A 16,764-nucleotide genomic window follows, 5' to 3' on the forward strand; every position below is an offset into this window, starting at 1 on the left:
AATGAACCCAGGTTGCCTGTACTGTAAACTGTTGTGCTAACCACTGCACACGTTGTATAAGACGGTAAAAGACTTTGTTTGAGTGGATGGCAATGGGTGTTTCCCAGGCTCATAAGAGAGGGCAATTTTTACAGTCATTGGAGGGAAGTGTAGGGGGGATTTTAGGGGCAGGTTTTTACACAGTGGTAGGTTTATGGGACTTGCTACCAGGGTGGTGGTAGAAGCAGATACGTTGGCCACTCTGGGAAGGTTCTTAGATAGGAACATGGTTGATAGAGAAATGGAGAGCTATGCAGGAGGGAAGCTTTAAATTGATCTTGGAGTAGGTTGGAAGATCAGCACAACATCACGGGTCAGTGGGTCTGTACTGTACTCCATTGTTCCATGTTCTAATTTGTACATCAGTGGCTGAATTTAATGGGAGTGTGGGGAGAGTAAAATTTGCAAGTGATGTCCATGATTTTTTGATGGCCAGTGCCAACTCGGTGGCCAAGGGACCTCTTTCTCTGTCTATAACTCTGTGACACTAGAAATGTAACACAAAATATAAACATGACTTGTCAAACAATTGTGAGTAATAATTTCTCTCCCTTTCTCATGCAGTAAATCTGCAAACCAGCAGACGGTTATAAATCTGCAGAAGCACGAGGTGATGCTGGGAGCAGAGCTGAACAGCTGCCCCAAGGAAAAGCCGCCACAGGAGATCCGAATTCAGAGGAAGGAGAAGCCCAGACAGGTGAAAGAGATTTGCAGACAAGCTCACACTTATCTTCACCTCACCTCATGAGGTTACAAACATTTGCAACTCTAATCCCTTCGATAACTTGCATTTTCCAAAGCAAGATTAAATACAATTTCCCAGAGTTCCTTGCACTCCAACTGCAACTGGTGTACCCTCTGTTCTGTATTTTTTGCTAATACTATTTTATAGAATTTAGTTTGTTTTTAAATTGATGTTTGTCGTCAGTCATTACTAACAACACAGCCCCATCGTGTCCTAAAATCCCTTGAGATTTTGCACTTTTCTGGCATCTCCACTATTTTACCATTAGTTGCAGCTACCAAGGTCATTAACCCTGGTATTACCTTCCTAGAAATACCATGACTCCCAACTCCTTTCCATCAAAATGTATCTTAACCCAGTCTCTTTGAAACCGCCCTCACCTGACTTTGTATCTTGTCCATTGGTGTCAAGTTTTACAGCCCTTTGGGATGTTTCAGCAGTGAAAAGGCTGGTCATCATTGTCATTAAAGAATTACTCTTATCGTCTGAGAGACAAGTCCTTGGGGCATATTCTAAGTTTCTTTCGGTTTTTTAATCCTGAAGGATACAGCTAAGCTTAGGAGTAAACAGCAAATGGCAGAAAGTTGCAAGTTGCCAAGGGAACCGGCTGCTGTCCGTAATGCCCAGTACTTCCGAGGGTCCCACCTCAGCCGCTTGGAATATGACAACATTCCAGAATCCTTCCGTGTGAGGCAAGTTTCTCAAATAATCTCTGCTGTCCTTTTATTGTCTAATTTTAATCTTTAAATTTCAGCCATCAAAAGTATTTTTTCTGCTTGTATTTGTTGTCAACAAACTTCCTGTTTGACATTTGTTGTTTCTTCTGTGGAAGAATTGCATGACTTGAACTATGTGAGTAGTTGAAGTTCATTGCAAACTGGTGATGTAATTTAATGTAATGATGCTCCATAATGTGAATTCTCTATGGAAGGTGTAATTAAGCTCCAAAGAGAACTCATTATAGATGTCTGCATTAATAGGAAATCCGTACTTTCACTTTCTGGAACTGGAGCAGTTCTTCATGTCTTCTGAACCATTGCTAGTTCAGTCTGGGGTCATATGTTGTCCTGTGATCAATTGCCACAGCCGGAGACATTTAATTTGCAACTCTATCAGTGCAAAATTCTGCTAAGTACCAGCTTTATATTCCTTCTGGTTACCTTCCAAACTAATGGTATGAATATTGATTTTTCCTTCCAGTGAACAAAATGTCCCCCTCCCTTCCACTTTTTCCCACTCTGACCTTTCACTTTTTCTCACTTGCTTATTACTTCTGCCTTGGTCCCCTCCCTCCTTTTCTCCTCTGGTCCACTCTCCTGTCTTCTAAGATTCTTTCTTCTCCAGCCCTTGACTTTTCCCACCCACCTGGCTTCACTTCCAGCACAAGGTGACAAGTGAAATCATTCAATTCAGACATCTCCCCCTTTCCCTCCAATCCTGACGAAGGGTCTCAGCCCAGAACATCGACTGTTTACTCCTTTCCATAGCTGCTGCCTGGCCTGCTGAGCTCCTCCAGCATCTTGTGCGCGTTGCTAGTTTCATTTCTCTTCCTTTGTTATAAGGCTAAGTTAACACACCCTTTATTGGCAATTGTAGCTTTAGAATAGCGAAAATCAATGAAAAAAAAATAAGTTATACTAAATAAGGAATCCTGTGCTATAATAGAACGCCGATTCAGCATTGCTGAGCACTTGAGCAGAAAATGCTAATCAACAGGTCATCTGCCACTTTAATTGTCTGTCTTTCACCTACTCTGTTGAAGTGATACCTTACACAAGAAAACTGTCTCATCAGCCCAGGTATGTTGCAGCTCTCAGATTACCAGCTTTTGGTTTTTCCCACAGATGTAGCTGTAACATTCTGTTCCAATTTATGATTCCCTCTCTTCTGCCACTAATTGTTGTTTTGACAAAGTGGTCTTCACTCTGTCACACGTTTCCCTGTTCTCTCCAATTGTCCCCCTTCCAGAGCTTAAAAGGTGCTCGATCAGCTTCAGATTAGCTAATTCCCATATACATCATGATGCAATGAAGTTCCCTGTTCATGCAAAGCTCACAGATTAACAATAACTGCAACAATGAGTGCAGAAGCAATGGAATGCTGCTAAGTACAGCAGTGCAAAAAGAAATGCTAAACTGACAATAATGAAAGAGGTGGAATTAAGGATTTGAAAACATGGCAGCACCACCAGGAAGGAGAAAGAAACATAGAAACCTACAGCACAATACAGGCCCTTTGGCTTGAAATGCTATACCAAACATGTTCTTACTTTAAAAATTACCTTGACTGACCCATAGCCCTCTTATTTTTCTAAATTCCATGTACCTAATCAAGCAGTCCCTTAAAAGACCCTATTGTATCCGCCTCCACCACCATTGCCAGCAGCCCATTCCACGCACTCACCACTCTCTGGGTAAAAAACTTATCCCTGACATCTCCTCTGTACCTACTTCCAAGCACCTTAAAACTGTGCCCTCTCGTTCCAGCCATTTCAGCCCTGGGATAAAGCCTGTGCCTATCCACACGATCAGTGCCTTTCATCATCTTATACACCTCTATCAGATCACCTCTCATCCTCCGTTGCTCCAAGAAGAAAAGGCCGAGTTCACTCAACCTATTCTAATAAGGCATGCTCCCCAGTCCAGGCAACATCCTTGTAAATCTCCTCTGCAACCTTTCTATGGCTTCCACATCCTCCCTGTACTGAGGTGACCAGAACTGAGCACAGTAATCCAAGTGGGGTCTGACCAGGATAACATTACCTCTCGGCTCTTAAACACAATCCCATGGTTGATGATGGCCAATGCACCGTATGCCTTCTTAACCACATAGTCAACCTGCGCAGCAGCTTTGAGAGTCCTATGGGCTCAGGCCCCAAGAAATCTCTGATCCTTCACACTGCCAACAGACCTACTAAAATGAACCAGCTCACACTTATCTGGGTTGAACTCCATCTGCCACTTCTCAGCCCAGTTTTGCATTGTATCAATATCCCGCTCAATGACAGCCCTCCACATCATGCACAACACCCCTAACCTTTGTGTCATTAGCAAATTTACTAACCCATCCCTCCACTTTCTCAACAAGGTCACTTATAAATATCACAAAGAGAAGGGGTCCCAGAACAGATCCCTGAGGCACACCACTGGTGACCAACCTCCATGCAGAATATGACCCACTACTCTTTGCCTTCTGTGGGCAAGCCAGTTTTTGGATCCCACATCTCCTTACTTTCTCAATAAGCCTTGCAATGGGGTACCTTATCGAATGCCTTGCTGAAATCCATATACACTACATCTACTGCTCTACCTTCATCAATGTGTTTAGTCACATCCTCAAAAAATGTGATCAGGCTCATAAGGCACAACCTGCCTTTGACAAAGGCTGACTATTCCTAATCATATTATGCCTCTCCAAATGTTCAAAATCCTGCATCTCAGGATCTTCTCCATCAACTTACCAAGCACTAAAGTAAGATTCACTGGTCTATAATTTCCTGGGCTATCTCCACTCTCTTTCTTGAATAAGGGAACAACATCTGCAACCCTCCAATCCACTGGAACCTCTCCCATCCCCATTGAGGATGCAAAGATCATTGGCAGAGAATCAGCAATCTCCTCCCTCACCTCCCACAGTAGCCTGGGGTATATCTCGTCCGGTCCCAGTGACTTAGCCAACCTGATGCTTTCCAAAAGCTCCAGTGCATCCTCTTTCTTAATGTCTATATGCTCAAGCTTTTCAGTCCACAGTAAGTCATTCCTACAATCACCAAGGTCCTTTTCTGTAGTGAATACTGAAACAAAGTATTCATAAAGTACCTCCACTATCTCCTCCGGTTCCATACACTCTTTTCCACTGTCACACTTGATTGGTCCTATTCTGTCACATCTTAACCTCTTGCTCTTCACATTCTTGTAGAATGCCTTGGGGATTTCCTTAATCCTGTCCACCAAGCCCTTCTCACGGCCCGTTCTGGCTCTCCTAATTTTATTCTTAAGTTCCTTCCTGTTTGCCTTATAATTTTCTAGATCTAGATTACATAGTTTTTCGAACCTCTCGTAAGCTTTTCGTTTCTTCTTGACTAGATTTTCAACTGTCTTTATACACCATGGTTCTGGTTCCTGTATCCTACCATCCTTTCCGTCTCACTGGAACATACTTATACAGAACGCCACACGAATATCCCCTGGACATTTGCCACATTTCTGCTGTACATTTCCCTGAGAACATCTGTTCCCAATTTATCCTTTAAGTTCCTACATGATAACTTTATATTTCCCCTTACTCCAATTAAACGCTTTCCTAACTTGTCTGTTCCTATCCAGCTCCAATGCTACGGTAAAGGAGGTTGAATTCTGATAACTGTCTCCAAAATGCTCTCCCACTGAGAGGAGACCTGACACCTGACCAGGTTCATTTCCCAACAGCAGATCCAGTACAGTCTCTCCTCTTGTAGGCTTATCTACATATTGTGTTGGGAAACCTTCCTGAACATACTTAACAAACTCCACCCCATCTAAACCCCTTGTTCTAGGGAGATGCCAATCAATATAGGGGAAATTAAAATCTCCCACCATGACAATCCTGTTATTATTGCAACTTTCCATAATCTGTCTCCCTGTTTGCTCCTCGATGTTCCTGTTACTATTGGGTGGTCTATAAAAAACACCCAGTAGAGTTGTTGACTCTTTCCTGTTCTTAACTTCCAACCACAAAGACTTCATAGACAATCCCTCCATTAATTCCTCCTTTTCTGCAGCAGTGACACTATGTCTGATCAACCGTGCCATGCCACCTCTTTTGCCTCCCTCCCTCGCCTTCCTGAGCATCTAAAGTCTGGCACTCTGAGTAACGATTCCTGCCCCTGAGCCATCCAAGTCGCATGGCCGCAACATCATAGCTACAAGTACTGATCTACGCTGTAAGCTCATCCACTTTGTTCATGTTACTCCTTGCATTAGAATAGACACATCTCAAACCATAAGTCTGAGAGTATCCCTTCTCTATCATCTGCTTATCTTCTCTCTCGCACTGTCTACAAGCTTTCTCGATTTGTGAGCCAACCATCCTTCTTCTGTCTCTTCAGTTTGGTTCCCACCCCTCTTAAACTCTCCCCAATAGCCTTAGCAAACCTCCCTGCCAGGATATCAGTCCCCCTGGGATTCAAGTGCAACCCGTCCTTTTTGTACGGTCACGCCTGCCCCAGAAGAGGTCCCAATGATCCAGAAATCTGAATCCATGCCTCCTGCTCCAATCGCTCAGCCACACATTTATCCTCCACCTCATTCTGTTCTTGTACTCACTGTCACGTGGTACAGGCAATAATCCCCAGATGACTACCTTTGAGGTCCTACTTCTCAACTTCCTTCCTAACTCCTTGTAATCTGCTTTCAGGACCTCCTCCCTTTTCCTACCTATGTCATTAGCAAAGAGATGTTAAAGAGGTATTGACTCAGAAATCTGATAACAGTAGGGAAGGAGCTGCACGAGCAAGAATTTTCTTTGCACCCCAGTGTATAACAATGCTCTGATTGTCTGAGCTTTCAAACTGCTGGATCTTCTAGAAGAAAAGGGTATTGCCATTGGCTACCCTTGATGATACCATTAGTCTTCCAATACAACCCATTCTTCTTGTTTTGATGAAGTTTCCTTTACCCATGGATGCTGTTTGGCACATGGATGAAAAAAAAAACTAGGAAATTATGTGAGAGAAGAGTTTGACTGATCTTGAAATAGGTTAAAAGGGTCAGCACTACTTTGTGAGATGATGAGCTCTGTTTTATGACCTGCTAAGCGCTTAAAAATGTTCTGATTTTTGGAAGGGGTGTATTCAGCATTGACAGTTTAGTTTTGCTCCTAATTCTCTGAATTTGCATGCCTTCATGAACTTGAAAGTCCTGCAATCTATTTGTTCTCGTATTGGTTCTCCAGGTCCAGTTTCTCAATGGATGTTCGCTCTAATTCATCCCATGGGATACTTTTCTATGTATCCAATGAAAGGGAAACCACTTTTATGGCTCTCTTGCTTTCCAAAGGCCGTTTTGTCTTCTTATTTGAGATCAAAGGGAAGAAAGTACGAATTGCAAGTAAAGAAAAGTATAATGATGGAATGTGGCACACTGTAAGTATCATAAATACCAAATGAGCTTTAAATGGGTTCTGTTCTTAATATTGACCCGCTACTCAAACAATTTTCTAGACTTTAAATGGATAATTTTTTGAAGTTAATCTGATTTTTATTCTTTTTTCTGTGGAGAATGGCTCAGACAACTTAATTTTGTATAATCAATGCCACTATGACCTTCTTAAGTTTGATGATAGCATCTCTTATTCAGCCAGGTGTACCCAAGTGTAATTGTGGTGGGCACATTTGGCATTTATGATTTGTCAACATTGAATCTTCATGTTCAATCTGAACAGACTGACAAGAAAGGCAAATTCAAACTGATCAAGGGTGATTCTCATTATATCCCAAATGACAATTTTCTAATCATTTATAGTGGAAGCTCAGATTTGCCCATATTTATATACAGTGGATTCCAGTTAATTGGAACACATCAGGAATTGAATGCATATGGGCCCAATCAAGCAGCTGCCCCAAATAGTCGATGTTTAGTGGAAATAGTTAAAAAGGTATAAAATAGACAAACTGAGTAACAAAGTAAGTATTTAAATGAAATACAGAACAATTTAGAACATTACAAAATTGACTGCAGAATTATAAAACTGTGTGTTGGTTCCTAATACTTATTGACAGGGGAATTCATCTGCGTCATATTCTCTTAACTGTAAATGAACAAAATCAGTGCAGACACCTTGTGCACATAATGGAGTGCCTTCATACAATGGACGGCATCCTCCAAATCTTCATTTTCACTGTGACATTTAAAGATGTTACCTTCAAAGTAGAAACTACGAAGAATTTGATACCTTCAGCTTCTTTGTGGTTCCTAACTAGAAATAGAAAAATCATTTCTTTTTTACTCCCTGCTGTTTCTGGCATCTCCAAGCCTGAAGGTTTGAAATTGCAGTGAGCCAAACAGTTCTGAACTTTCTTGCTGCTTTATGAACACAAACACATGCAACTGACTGCTATATAAAGACTGTTCACTCAAACACATTGTAGTGTCTCACAGCCATGCAAGTGCACACAACAAATGCTAGTAGGAGGCTGTTAGGCAAGTCTCTTGCCCCAATTAAGCAGCATTGTGTCCCAAATAAAAGAAGGGAAACCTGACAGCTTTCTTAATTAATTTTCTGTAAGAGTTGTCCTAAATAATGGGTAACCAATGGCCCATTTCACAAAATCCACTGTATTCCCCAAAATAAATATAAAATCAGATGGTTGCGGTAAGACAAATGATCACAGACTTTTTCCCTGAGGTAGGAAAGTCTAAAACTAGAGGTTGTGAGTTTAAGGTGAGAGACGAAATAAACTAGGGAATTGAGGGGCAACTTTTTCCACACAGAGTTTAGTATGTATGTAGAATGAGCTGCCAGAGGAAGCTGCAGAGCTGAGCACAATTACAATGTTTAAAAGACTTTTAGACAGGTACATGGATAGAGTTTTCAGGGATTTGGGGCAAATGGGAGGAGCTCAGGTAGACAACTTGCTTGGCACGAACCAAGTTTAGGCTGAAGGGCTTGTTTCTATGTGGCAAAGCTCCATTACTTTATGCAGTAAATCTACATTGCCTTGCAGACCAAAGAGATGCAGAATGCACAATTTTCAGTTCTATCCATGTAATGGGATACTATGTACTAGAATTTGTTTGAAGTAACAGGTCCAAGTACATCTTTGGCAGAGGCTTCCTTCCTGGGTACTGGAATATAGGGAGATTGCAATGGAGCAAGTGAACCTAAGTTGATAGGAAGCTCAGTTAAAAAAAAGCTTCAGCTTCAACAACTGGACTTTATTTCTTTTGTCACAGTGTTGTCTGAATGACATTTCAGCCCCAGCTGAATAGAATGTTACCTGAACATATGCAAGAATTATTTATTGAAACATTGAGGTTTGTTATTGAGTTTCCTAATCTTTGCACCAAATTCCTGTCCAGTTAAATGTGATGTTGCTTTGAGGAAAAGGAACTTCTCTCTGATGTAGAATTTCAGCCATGAAGAACCCAGTTGGAAAGACTAGATAGTTTCCCGAAACTTCAATGTGACAGACGGAAAGTTGAACTCACTCAAAGACAGACAGCAGTTAGGCTATTAAAAATATCAGCATGGTTTTCGAGTGGAAGAGCAGACCCAAACCAACAAGGTTAAAGTATTACTTTCCAAATGCAGAGCTGTTGACAGGAATAGGAATGTTCTTCATTCACCAGTATGAGGGCCCACTGACACTATTAGAATTTAGCTAGTCCCGATTGCTTAATACTATAATTGACTGTAGCTTGCCAAAATACAAAACTGGGCTTTTTCCTCCAAAAGTATTACAAGAATTGTGTATGTCTATACAAAATGCTTTAACTCACTGTTTTATTGACTGTCAACTCTTTGCCTCCAACTGAGCCCAGGAACTATTACAATTCCTGCTCCAGTCAGTAACCCACAAGTAATCACAATCCAATCGGCTTAATTGTGAAATGTATCATTTCCAGGTATTTTTCAGCAGAGACAGAAACCAAGGGCAGTTGGTGATCGATGGTCTGCGAGCACAATCCCGGAGAACCTCAGCCACAGCTTTCCTGGATGTCAGAGCTCCATTCTACATAGGAGCCATGCCAAAAGGGAAAGCCAGGCGGATTAATCTGGTAAAACGCACTGTACAAGTTTAAAACCTGTGGCTGTGATGTACAAAATTTGTACAAGGGTGTGAATCTATAACTCGCGTGTGAATTTAGCCATGAGAGTTGAAGTATTTTGATACACTGCCTCACTGCACACCATTTTCTGTCATCCAGTTGCTACAGCCCCTTCTCTACCTCTTGATTTTAAATTTCCCCTCTCTTGGCACCTCTAGGTTATCTTAAAGGGACCCGAAACAGCAGTGTAATACCGTAAGACATGGGGGCAGAATTAGGCCATTTGGCCCATCAAGTCTGCTGCACCATTTCATCATGGTGATCCATTCTCCTGCCCTCTCCCTGGAACCTTTCATACCCTGACTAATCAAGAATCTATCAACCTCTGCCTTAAGCACACCCAATTACCAGGTCTCCACATAGCCACCTGTGACAACAAATTCCACAGGCTGAAGGAATTTCTCCTAATCTCTGTTCTAAATGGACATCCCTCTATTCTGAGGCTGTACCCTCTGGTCCTAGACTCCCCCACTATAGGAAACATCCTCTTCACATCCATTCCATCTAGGTCTTTCAACATTTGATAGGTTTCAATTAGATTCCCCACAATTCTTCTAAATTCCCAGAGCCATCAATCGATCATACGATAATCCTTTTATTGCCGCAATCATTCTTATGAACCTCCTCTGAACCCTCTCCAATGTCAGCAAATCCTTTCTTAAATAAGGGGCCTAAAACTGCTCACAGTGAGGCCTCATCGTTATATCGATTCTTTTATATTCGAGTCCTCTCGAAATTAATGCTAACATTGCATTTGTCTTCCTCACCACCAACTCAACCCTCTAATTAACCTTTAGAGAATCCTGCACAAGGTCACCCAAGTCTCTTTGCACCTCAGAATTTTGAATTTTCTCCCATGACCAAGCAGTTACAGTCAGTAGTGCCCTGGTCCCTGCCTTTAGAGGCCTGTGTCCGACATGCCCAATGTAATATTAATTCCTTGAAAATAATAATCTATCCTACTTTAGGAATCTCTTTTTTGCAGAGCTTTGCATTCATTGTAGAAGTCATTCTGAGTGAAATGCTTTGAATATTAAAGTCCTGTATCGTACTTTGTTTCAGAGTGCTTCTGCCTCCAGGTTTAATGGTTGTATCCGAAACTTCCAACTGGATGGAAAACCAATGGAGCCCCCTTCACGTGATTACAACGTCACACCTTGTTTTGAGGGAAGTCTTGAAACAGGGATATTTTTCTCCAGTGCAGGAGGCTATGTGATTATAGGTATTAAAATTGAAATGTTACTCCCTCTAGTTATTAGCAGAGATGAGTTTCTTTAGCTGAATTAAAACTAACACAGCATGGGGCAGCATGGCATAGTAGCGTACTGTTTTATAGTGTCAGTGGCCAGGGTTCAATTCCCACCGCTGTCTGTAAGTAGTTTGTACGTTCTCCACGTGTAGTGGTTACCAAGTATTCCAGAGTATAAGACACCCCCCCCCCCCCCATTTTCAAGGTTAAAAAAGTAACTTTTTCATGTTACCTTTGTATAAGCCAACCCCTTTTGTAGAGGTTTTTGATTTAACCAGAGATGATCACAAGATCTCACATGCCGGTACTCAGCTTTGCCGGATCCAGACCCTGGAAATTTTGTGAACCAGTACCTGCTAAGAAAACAGGCCTACACATTGCAGAGCGTTATAGGCGAATTCTTAATAAATAAATCATGGAGAGAAATTTTGGATTAGGTTTCCAATGGAAAAGAATCCTCTGAAATGTAACCCCCGTGAAACCATTTAGCGCCCAACGCAATCTGGTTAAAACAAAACACGGGGTGTCGGGATCAGTACGTGTACTCAGTATTGAGTTTGTGACCACCATGTACAAAAGATTAATACAAATGTGATATGATGCTGGCTTCAAGCTGAAGGTTGTTGATTTTGCTAAAGGAACATGTAACTCTGCAGCTGCTAAGAAGTTTAGTGTAAATGAGAGAGAGTGGAGAAAGAGGAGACGCTGAGGGAAATACCAAAGACGAAATGTGCAACTGCGGGAAAACATGCCAGTGGCCAGAACTGGAAGAAAAAGTTTTAGAGTGGGTGAATCACCAGCGATTGTCAGGATACATTGTTACCAGAGAAATAATTCGAGTTCAAGCGTTGAAATGGGACAAAAAACACTGTGAGGTCAGCGAAAATTTCAAAGCTACGCGAAGTTGGTGCACCCGATTTACAAATAAACATGATCTTGTGTTGAGACAAAAAACAAAGATTGCTCAGAAAATTCCTGCGGGGTGTTGTTTACGTTCAAGAACGCTGCTGGATGGACAGAGTGGGTTAAAGATGTGTGGTGTCGACATCCTGAAGGTGTCAGGAAGGAAAAGTCGCTACTTGCCTGGGACATGTTCAAAGCGCAGCACTGAAAGCTGAAAATACGGACATTGCAATCATCCCCGGTGGTTTGACCAAGAGATGTGAGTTTAAAGAAACCAAAGGATTCATGCGTCGACAGTGGAACCAATTTGACTCAAAAACAGCCAATAAATATAACCTGTCCTCCGTGTATTCGTTTTTCCAAAGTTGGCACCCTCTGTTTAAGCCGATCCCCTAATTTTAGGACCAAAATTTAGGGCCAAATTCTCGGCTTTTAAACCGGAATTTACGGTACTTGAAACCAAACCAAAACCACTGGAGACTAAGCCAGGTTAATGGACAGTGGATGACGAACTTCCAAATCAAAAAAGGTACATTCTATCTTTACCAAACCAGCAAAGACAAATGATTATGTAGCGATTTAAAAAAAAACTAAATTAGCCATATAACAGTCGAATTAGCAATCGTTAGAAATCAACAAAAAAGTATTCACCATGGCTCACCCCCTCTCCTCTAGACTAAATTAACGAATACATAACTGTACTTATTTGCTTATACCACCACCCCTACGTGATAGATTACCATACTAAATGTGCCAAAACAATACAATGCAGACAGAATATAGATACATGGCTCTTACACTGTGACTCTGTGGGTTTCCTCCAGGTGCTCTGGTTCTCTCTCACATTCCAAAAAACATACATGTTAACAGATTAATTGGTCGCATGGGTGTAATTGAGCCGAAAGGGCCTGTTGAAATAAATAAAAAGCTGAAGGAAATCAGCAGGGCAGTTATCATCAATAGATAGGTATTTACGATTCGGTACAAGATCCTTCATCAGGACTGGACAGGAAAGGGGACTATGTCAGAACAAGGTGAGGGGGAGGGAAAGGAGTACAAGCTGATAGAAGTTGTCACCAGCATGGTCTGTTTTATCCCCAAGGACAGAACCCCTTGTTGCATGTGATGTTATTATCTATTCTAAATAATCAATCTCTTACCTGAGGCAAGCACCAGCTATAGATTCAGTGCCAAACCCATTGTCTGTAATGAGCTTGTACATTCTCCCTGTGACCACATTGGTTTCCTTCAGGTGCTCCGGTTTCTTCCTGTAGTCCAAAGACCTACTGGCTAGTGGGTTGATTGGTCAGAATAAATTGCCCCTTGATTAGGCTAGGGTTAAATCAGGGGTTGCTAGAGAGCGCAGCTCAATGGGCCAGTAGGGACCATTCCACACTGTACCTCATTAAATAAAAAAGAACTAAATGTTCTGAACTCATTTGTTGTTCACACAATTTGGAAAAAATGCCCAAATCCTAAAAATAAAACAAATCTGCTTGTTAGATATGAAATCAAATACTTGAAACACTGCAGATCTGTGGGAGGCGAAACAGGATAATGTTTCAGGCCAAATACCCTCTGTCAGTGCTACTGCCATTTGACAAAGGAAATCAATCCTAAACATTAATTGCTTCCATAGTGTTGCCTGTCTCCAGCATTTTTCAGACACATCATATGATGGCATCATCAGGGCTCCACTGCCTCCAGGTCACATTAGTTATTGATCAGGAATAGGACACATCATTTATCCTTGCCTTGTACCATTTATGCCAACTACTGAAGTATTTTCCTTTTGTTTAGATGAATTTTTTGTACTTGACAAAGAGTATGAACTAATGTTTGAAGTGCGACCCAGGAGTTTGTCAGGAATATTTTTCCATGTTGGACAAACACAAAGCCTTTACTTCAGTCTGTATGCAGAGGATGGAAAGGTGAGAAACATTTGTCTTCTAAATCAGTATCTGGCTCAGTGGGGAGAACTGTCTGGACATGAAATATAGCTTAAGTCCTGATGTGTCCCAAATAACCGGAATCCACTGTACATCCTAAACAGTTGACAGCAACAATTTTGGGAAGTGACCCGAGTAATAAATAGTGATATATTGCAGCAGTGTTAGAGATGGCAGTTTGGGCATTGAGAGGTACGTAGTGAGTATGTGAGGGCTTATATGGATATCCAACTATTGTTTCTCTGTTTAGTGGATAGCTTCACCGATGGTGTGAAACATTTGTTACATACTATCATGGGTTTGAAAAAAATGTGACACTAGCAGCAAGGCAGTTATAATCATAACTTGAAAGAAAACCCAGTTTCCAAAGCTAAGCATAATTTCACAAGATGTGCTTCATACAAGTAGCATATTGGCAATAAATATGTTATATGGAAGATTTGGTAGAATGGACTGCATGTCCTTGTGGTGATCTTGACCTCATTCTCCTTTTCAATTTAAGGTCATTGTGAAGTTGAATAATGGGGCTGGGGGATTCTCTGCATCAGTCACTCCCGAACAGTCTCTGTGTGACGGACAGTGGCATCGTTTAGCAGGTAAGTGTTTCCATGCAAGGGTTCGAGTCCTTGGCATAAAAAAAGGTTAGGAACCCCTTAGATCTAATTAATGCCTGACAGTAGGTGGTGATCATTCTATTTAGAGGAAGAATTGCTTCTCTGAGTGGAGGCCTGTGACTAGTGGTGTGCTACAGGGATCATTGCTGGGTCCATTGTTATTTGTAATCTATATCAATGATTTGGATGATAATGTGGTAAATTGGATAAGCAAATTTGCTGATGATACAAAAATTGGAGGTGTAGTGGACAGTGAGGAAAGTTTTCAAGCTTGCAGAGGGATTTGGACCAGCTGGAAAGATGGGCTGATAAATGGCAGAGTTTAATGCAGACAAGCGTGAGGTATTGCACTTTGTAAGGAAAAACCAAGGTACATACAGGGTAAATGGTAGGGCACTGAGTACATTGGATAGGGTCGTAAAGAGAGCTTTTGGCACATTGGCCTTTATAAATCAAAGTATTGAGTATAAGAGTTTGAATGTTATGGTGAGGTTGTATAAGGCATTGGTGAGGCCAAATTTGGAGTATGGTGTGCAGTTTTGGTCACCGAGTTACAGGAAGGAGATTAATAAGGTTGAAAGAGTGCCGAGAAGGTTTATAAGGATGTTGCCAGGACTCAAAAAACTGAGTTACAGAGAAAGGTTGAATAGGTTCGGACTTTATTCCCTGGAGCGTAGAAGAATGAGGGGAGATTTGATAGAGGTATATAAAATTATGTGTAAAGATTGAGTGAATGCAAGCAGGCTTTTTCCACTGAGGCTAAGGGAGAAAAGAAGCAGAGGACATGGTTTAAGGGTGAAAAGTTTAAAGAGAACATGCGGGGGGGGGGGGGGCTTCTTCACACAGAGAGTGGTGGGAGTGTGAAATGAGCTGCCAGATGGAAGTGGTAAATGTGGGCTCACTTTTAACATTTAAGAAAATCTTGGACAGGTACAAGGATGAGAGGTGTATGGAGGGATATGGATCCAGGTGCAGATCAGTGGGACGAGGCAGAAAAATGGTTTAGCACACCCAAGGGCCAAAAGGCCTGTTTCTGTGCTGTAATGTTCCATGGTTCTAAGAAGAAAGCCCTTAACTCTGAGCGGAGTCATCAGGATGCCATCGTGACGGCATTTTTTTTTTAAGCAGGCTTTCTTGTTTATACGAAGCCGAGTTGCTAGCTCGACGCTCAACCCAGTGCGGATGGAAAGCGTGCAAAGCAGCCGGCTGGATTCGAACTCAGAGCCATTACTCCAAAGTCCGGCGCTGATGCCACTAGCCAGCCATTCTATTTAGTGACCCCGTTATTTTGATCCATTAAATGGTTCGTCCACATTGTGTATCACCTCATGCTTTGTATTTTTTCCATAAAATGAAGTATTAGTGTTCTGTTTATTTGTAACATTGATTTATTTTCCTCAGTTATCAAAAGGAATAACGTGATACAAGTTGATGTGGATACGGAGCGTAATTACACAGTAGGACCACTGCATGTTCCACATACCAATTCCAAACAGATCCTTTATGTGGGAGGCATACCAGGTCAGTTTTATTGATTGTATTATAAGTGTAATAAGTATAGGCAGATGCAAAACTCATTAGCTTTTTTATACATTGCCAGAGGCAGTATCCCCTTGGCTTTTGCTAACAAATGCAGGTGAAGAACTGTGGTTTTCAGTAACAGCCCAGAATTTTGCAGAGATCCACTGATTTTAATGAGGATGGCAGAACAGAATGATGGTTATGTACAGCATCCCACATTGGCAGATGATTGCTTTCCAAAATAAGTAATTTATCCATTAATTTACTGTGTTAGAACAGGTTAAAGCAATTTTATCTTCAGATTGAAAAAGCTTTGATCACAGAAGCCAGAAGAACAATCTAGGGTAACCTATTTCAGGTTAAATTTGTAATACTGCAATTTGTTATTTTTAATCAATGGATTTCCTTACACTATACAGGCTTAATTTGTTATGAAAGTTGTTAGGAGAATCTTGGTTGTCATTTTTATGCTTGTATATCTGAATATTCCTTTTTTTTTATTTCAGACACTGTGCAAATTCCAACATTGTCTCCAATACATCACTCATTCGTTGGCTGTATAAAGAATTTCCAAATTAATCAAAAGTCAGTACAGTTAAATCAACCAAGATCTATACACGGTGGTGTTACTACCAGTGGCTGCCCATTATTGTAATTAGAATGGAAAGAATAAAACACTTTACCAAATTTGTTATAATTTTCAATCCACTTATGCACTTAAACTTGTACTGTATTTCAGAATTTTGCGGATTTTTTATAAGCTATTTTTAATAGTCTTTATTTGGTATTTTGGAGGGAAAATATTTAAGGGGTAAAATTTATCTACAACACTGGTTTTACATGTTAAGAACCTGTTTTACATTTGTAGCACTATGTGCAGAACACTGGTACATAATCAAGTCAAAATAAAACTTGCTATACTGTGTGGCTTGTCCAT

General features: G+C 41.1%; 1 protein-coding gene across 2 annotated transcripts in view; it reads left to right on the forward strand.

The window, feature by feature from the left end:
• lama5 (laminin, alpha 5) overlaps window positions 1-16,752 on the forward strand; it is a 333,519-nt gene extending 316,767 nt beyond the window's left edge. For both annotated transcript variants that reach the window (XM_059980763.1, XM_059980765.1), the window contains exons 72-80: window positions 604-736; window positions 1,328-1,476; window positions 6,716-6,905; window positions 9,388-9,540; window positions 10,654-10,813; window positions 13,544-13,674; window positions 14,195-14,288; window positions 15,708-15,827; window positions 16,334-16,752. In XM_059980763.1, the coding sequence (XP_059836746.1) occupies window positions 604-736; window positions 1,328-1,476; window positions 6,716-6,905; window positions 9,388-9,540; window positions 10,654-10,813; window positions 13,544-13,674; window positions 14,195-14,288; window positions 15,708-15,827; window positions 16,334-16,482 (1,279 nt within the window). In that variant the 3' untranslated portion in view covers window positions 16,483-16,752. The remainder of the gene's footprint in view (window positions 1-603; window positions 737-1,327; window positions 1,477-6,715; window positions 6,906-9,387; window positions 9,541-10,653; window positions 10,814-13,543; window positions 13,675-14,194; window positions 14,289-15,707; window positions 15,828-16,333) is intronic.
• The last annotated feature ends 12 nt before the right edge of the window (window positions 16,753-16,764 follow it).

Source organism: Hypanus sabinus, chromosome 9, assembly GCF_030144855.1.
Source record: "Hypanus sabinus isolate sHypSab1 chromosome 9, sHypSab1.hap1, whole genome shotgun sequence".
Classification (NCBI taxonomy): domain Eukaryota; kingdom Metazoa; phylum Chordata; class Chondrichthyes; order Myliobatiformes; family Dasyatidae; genus Hypanus; species Hypanus sabinus.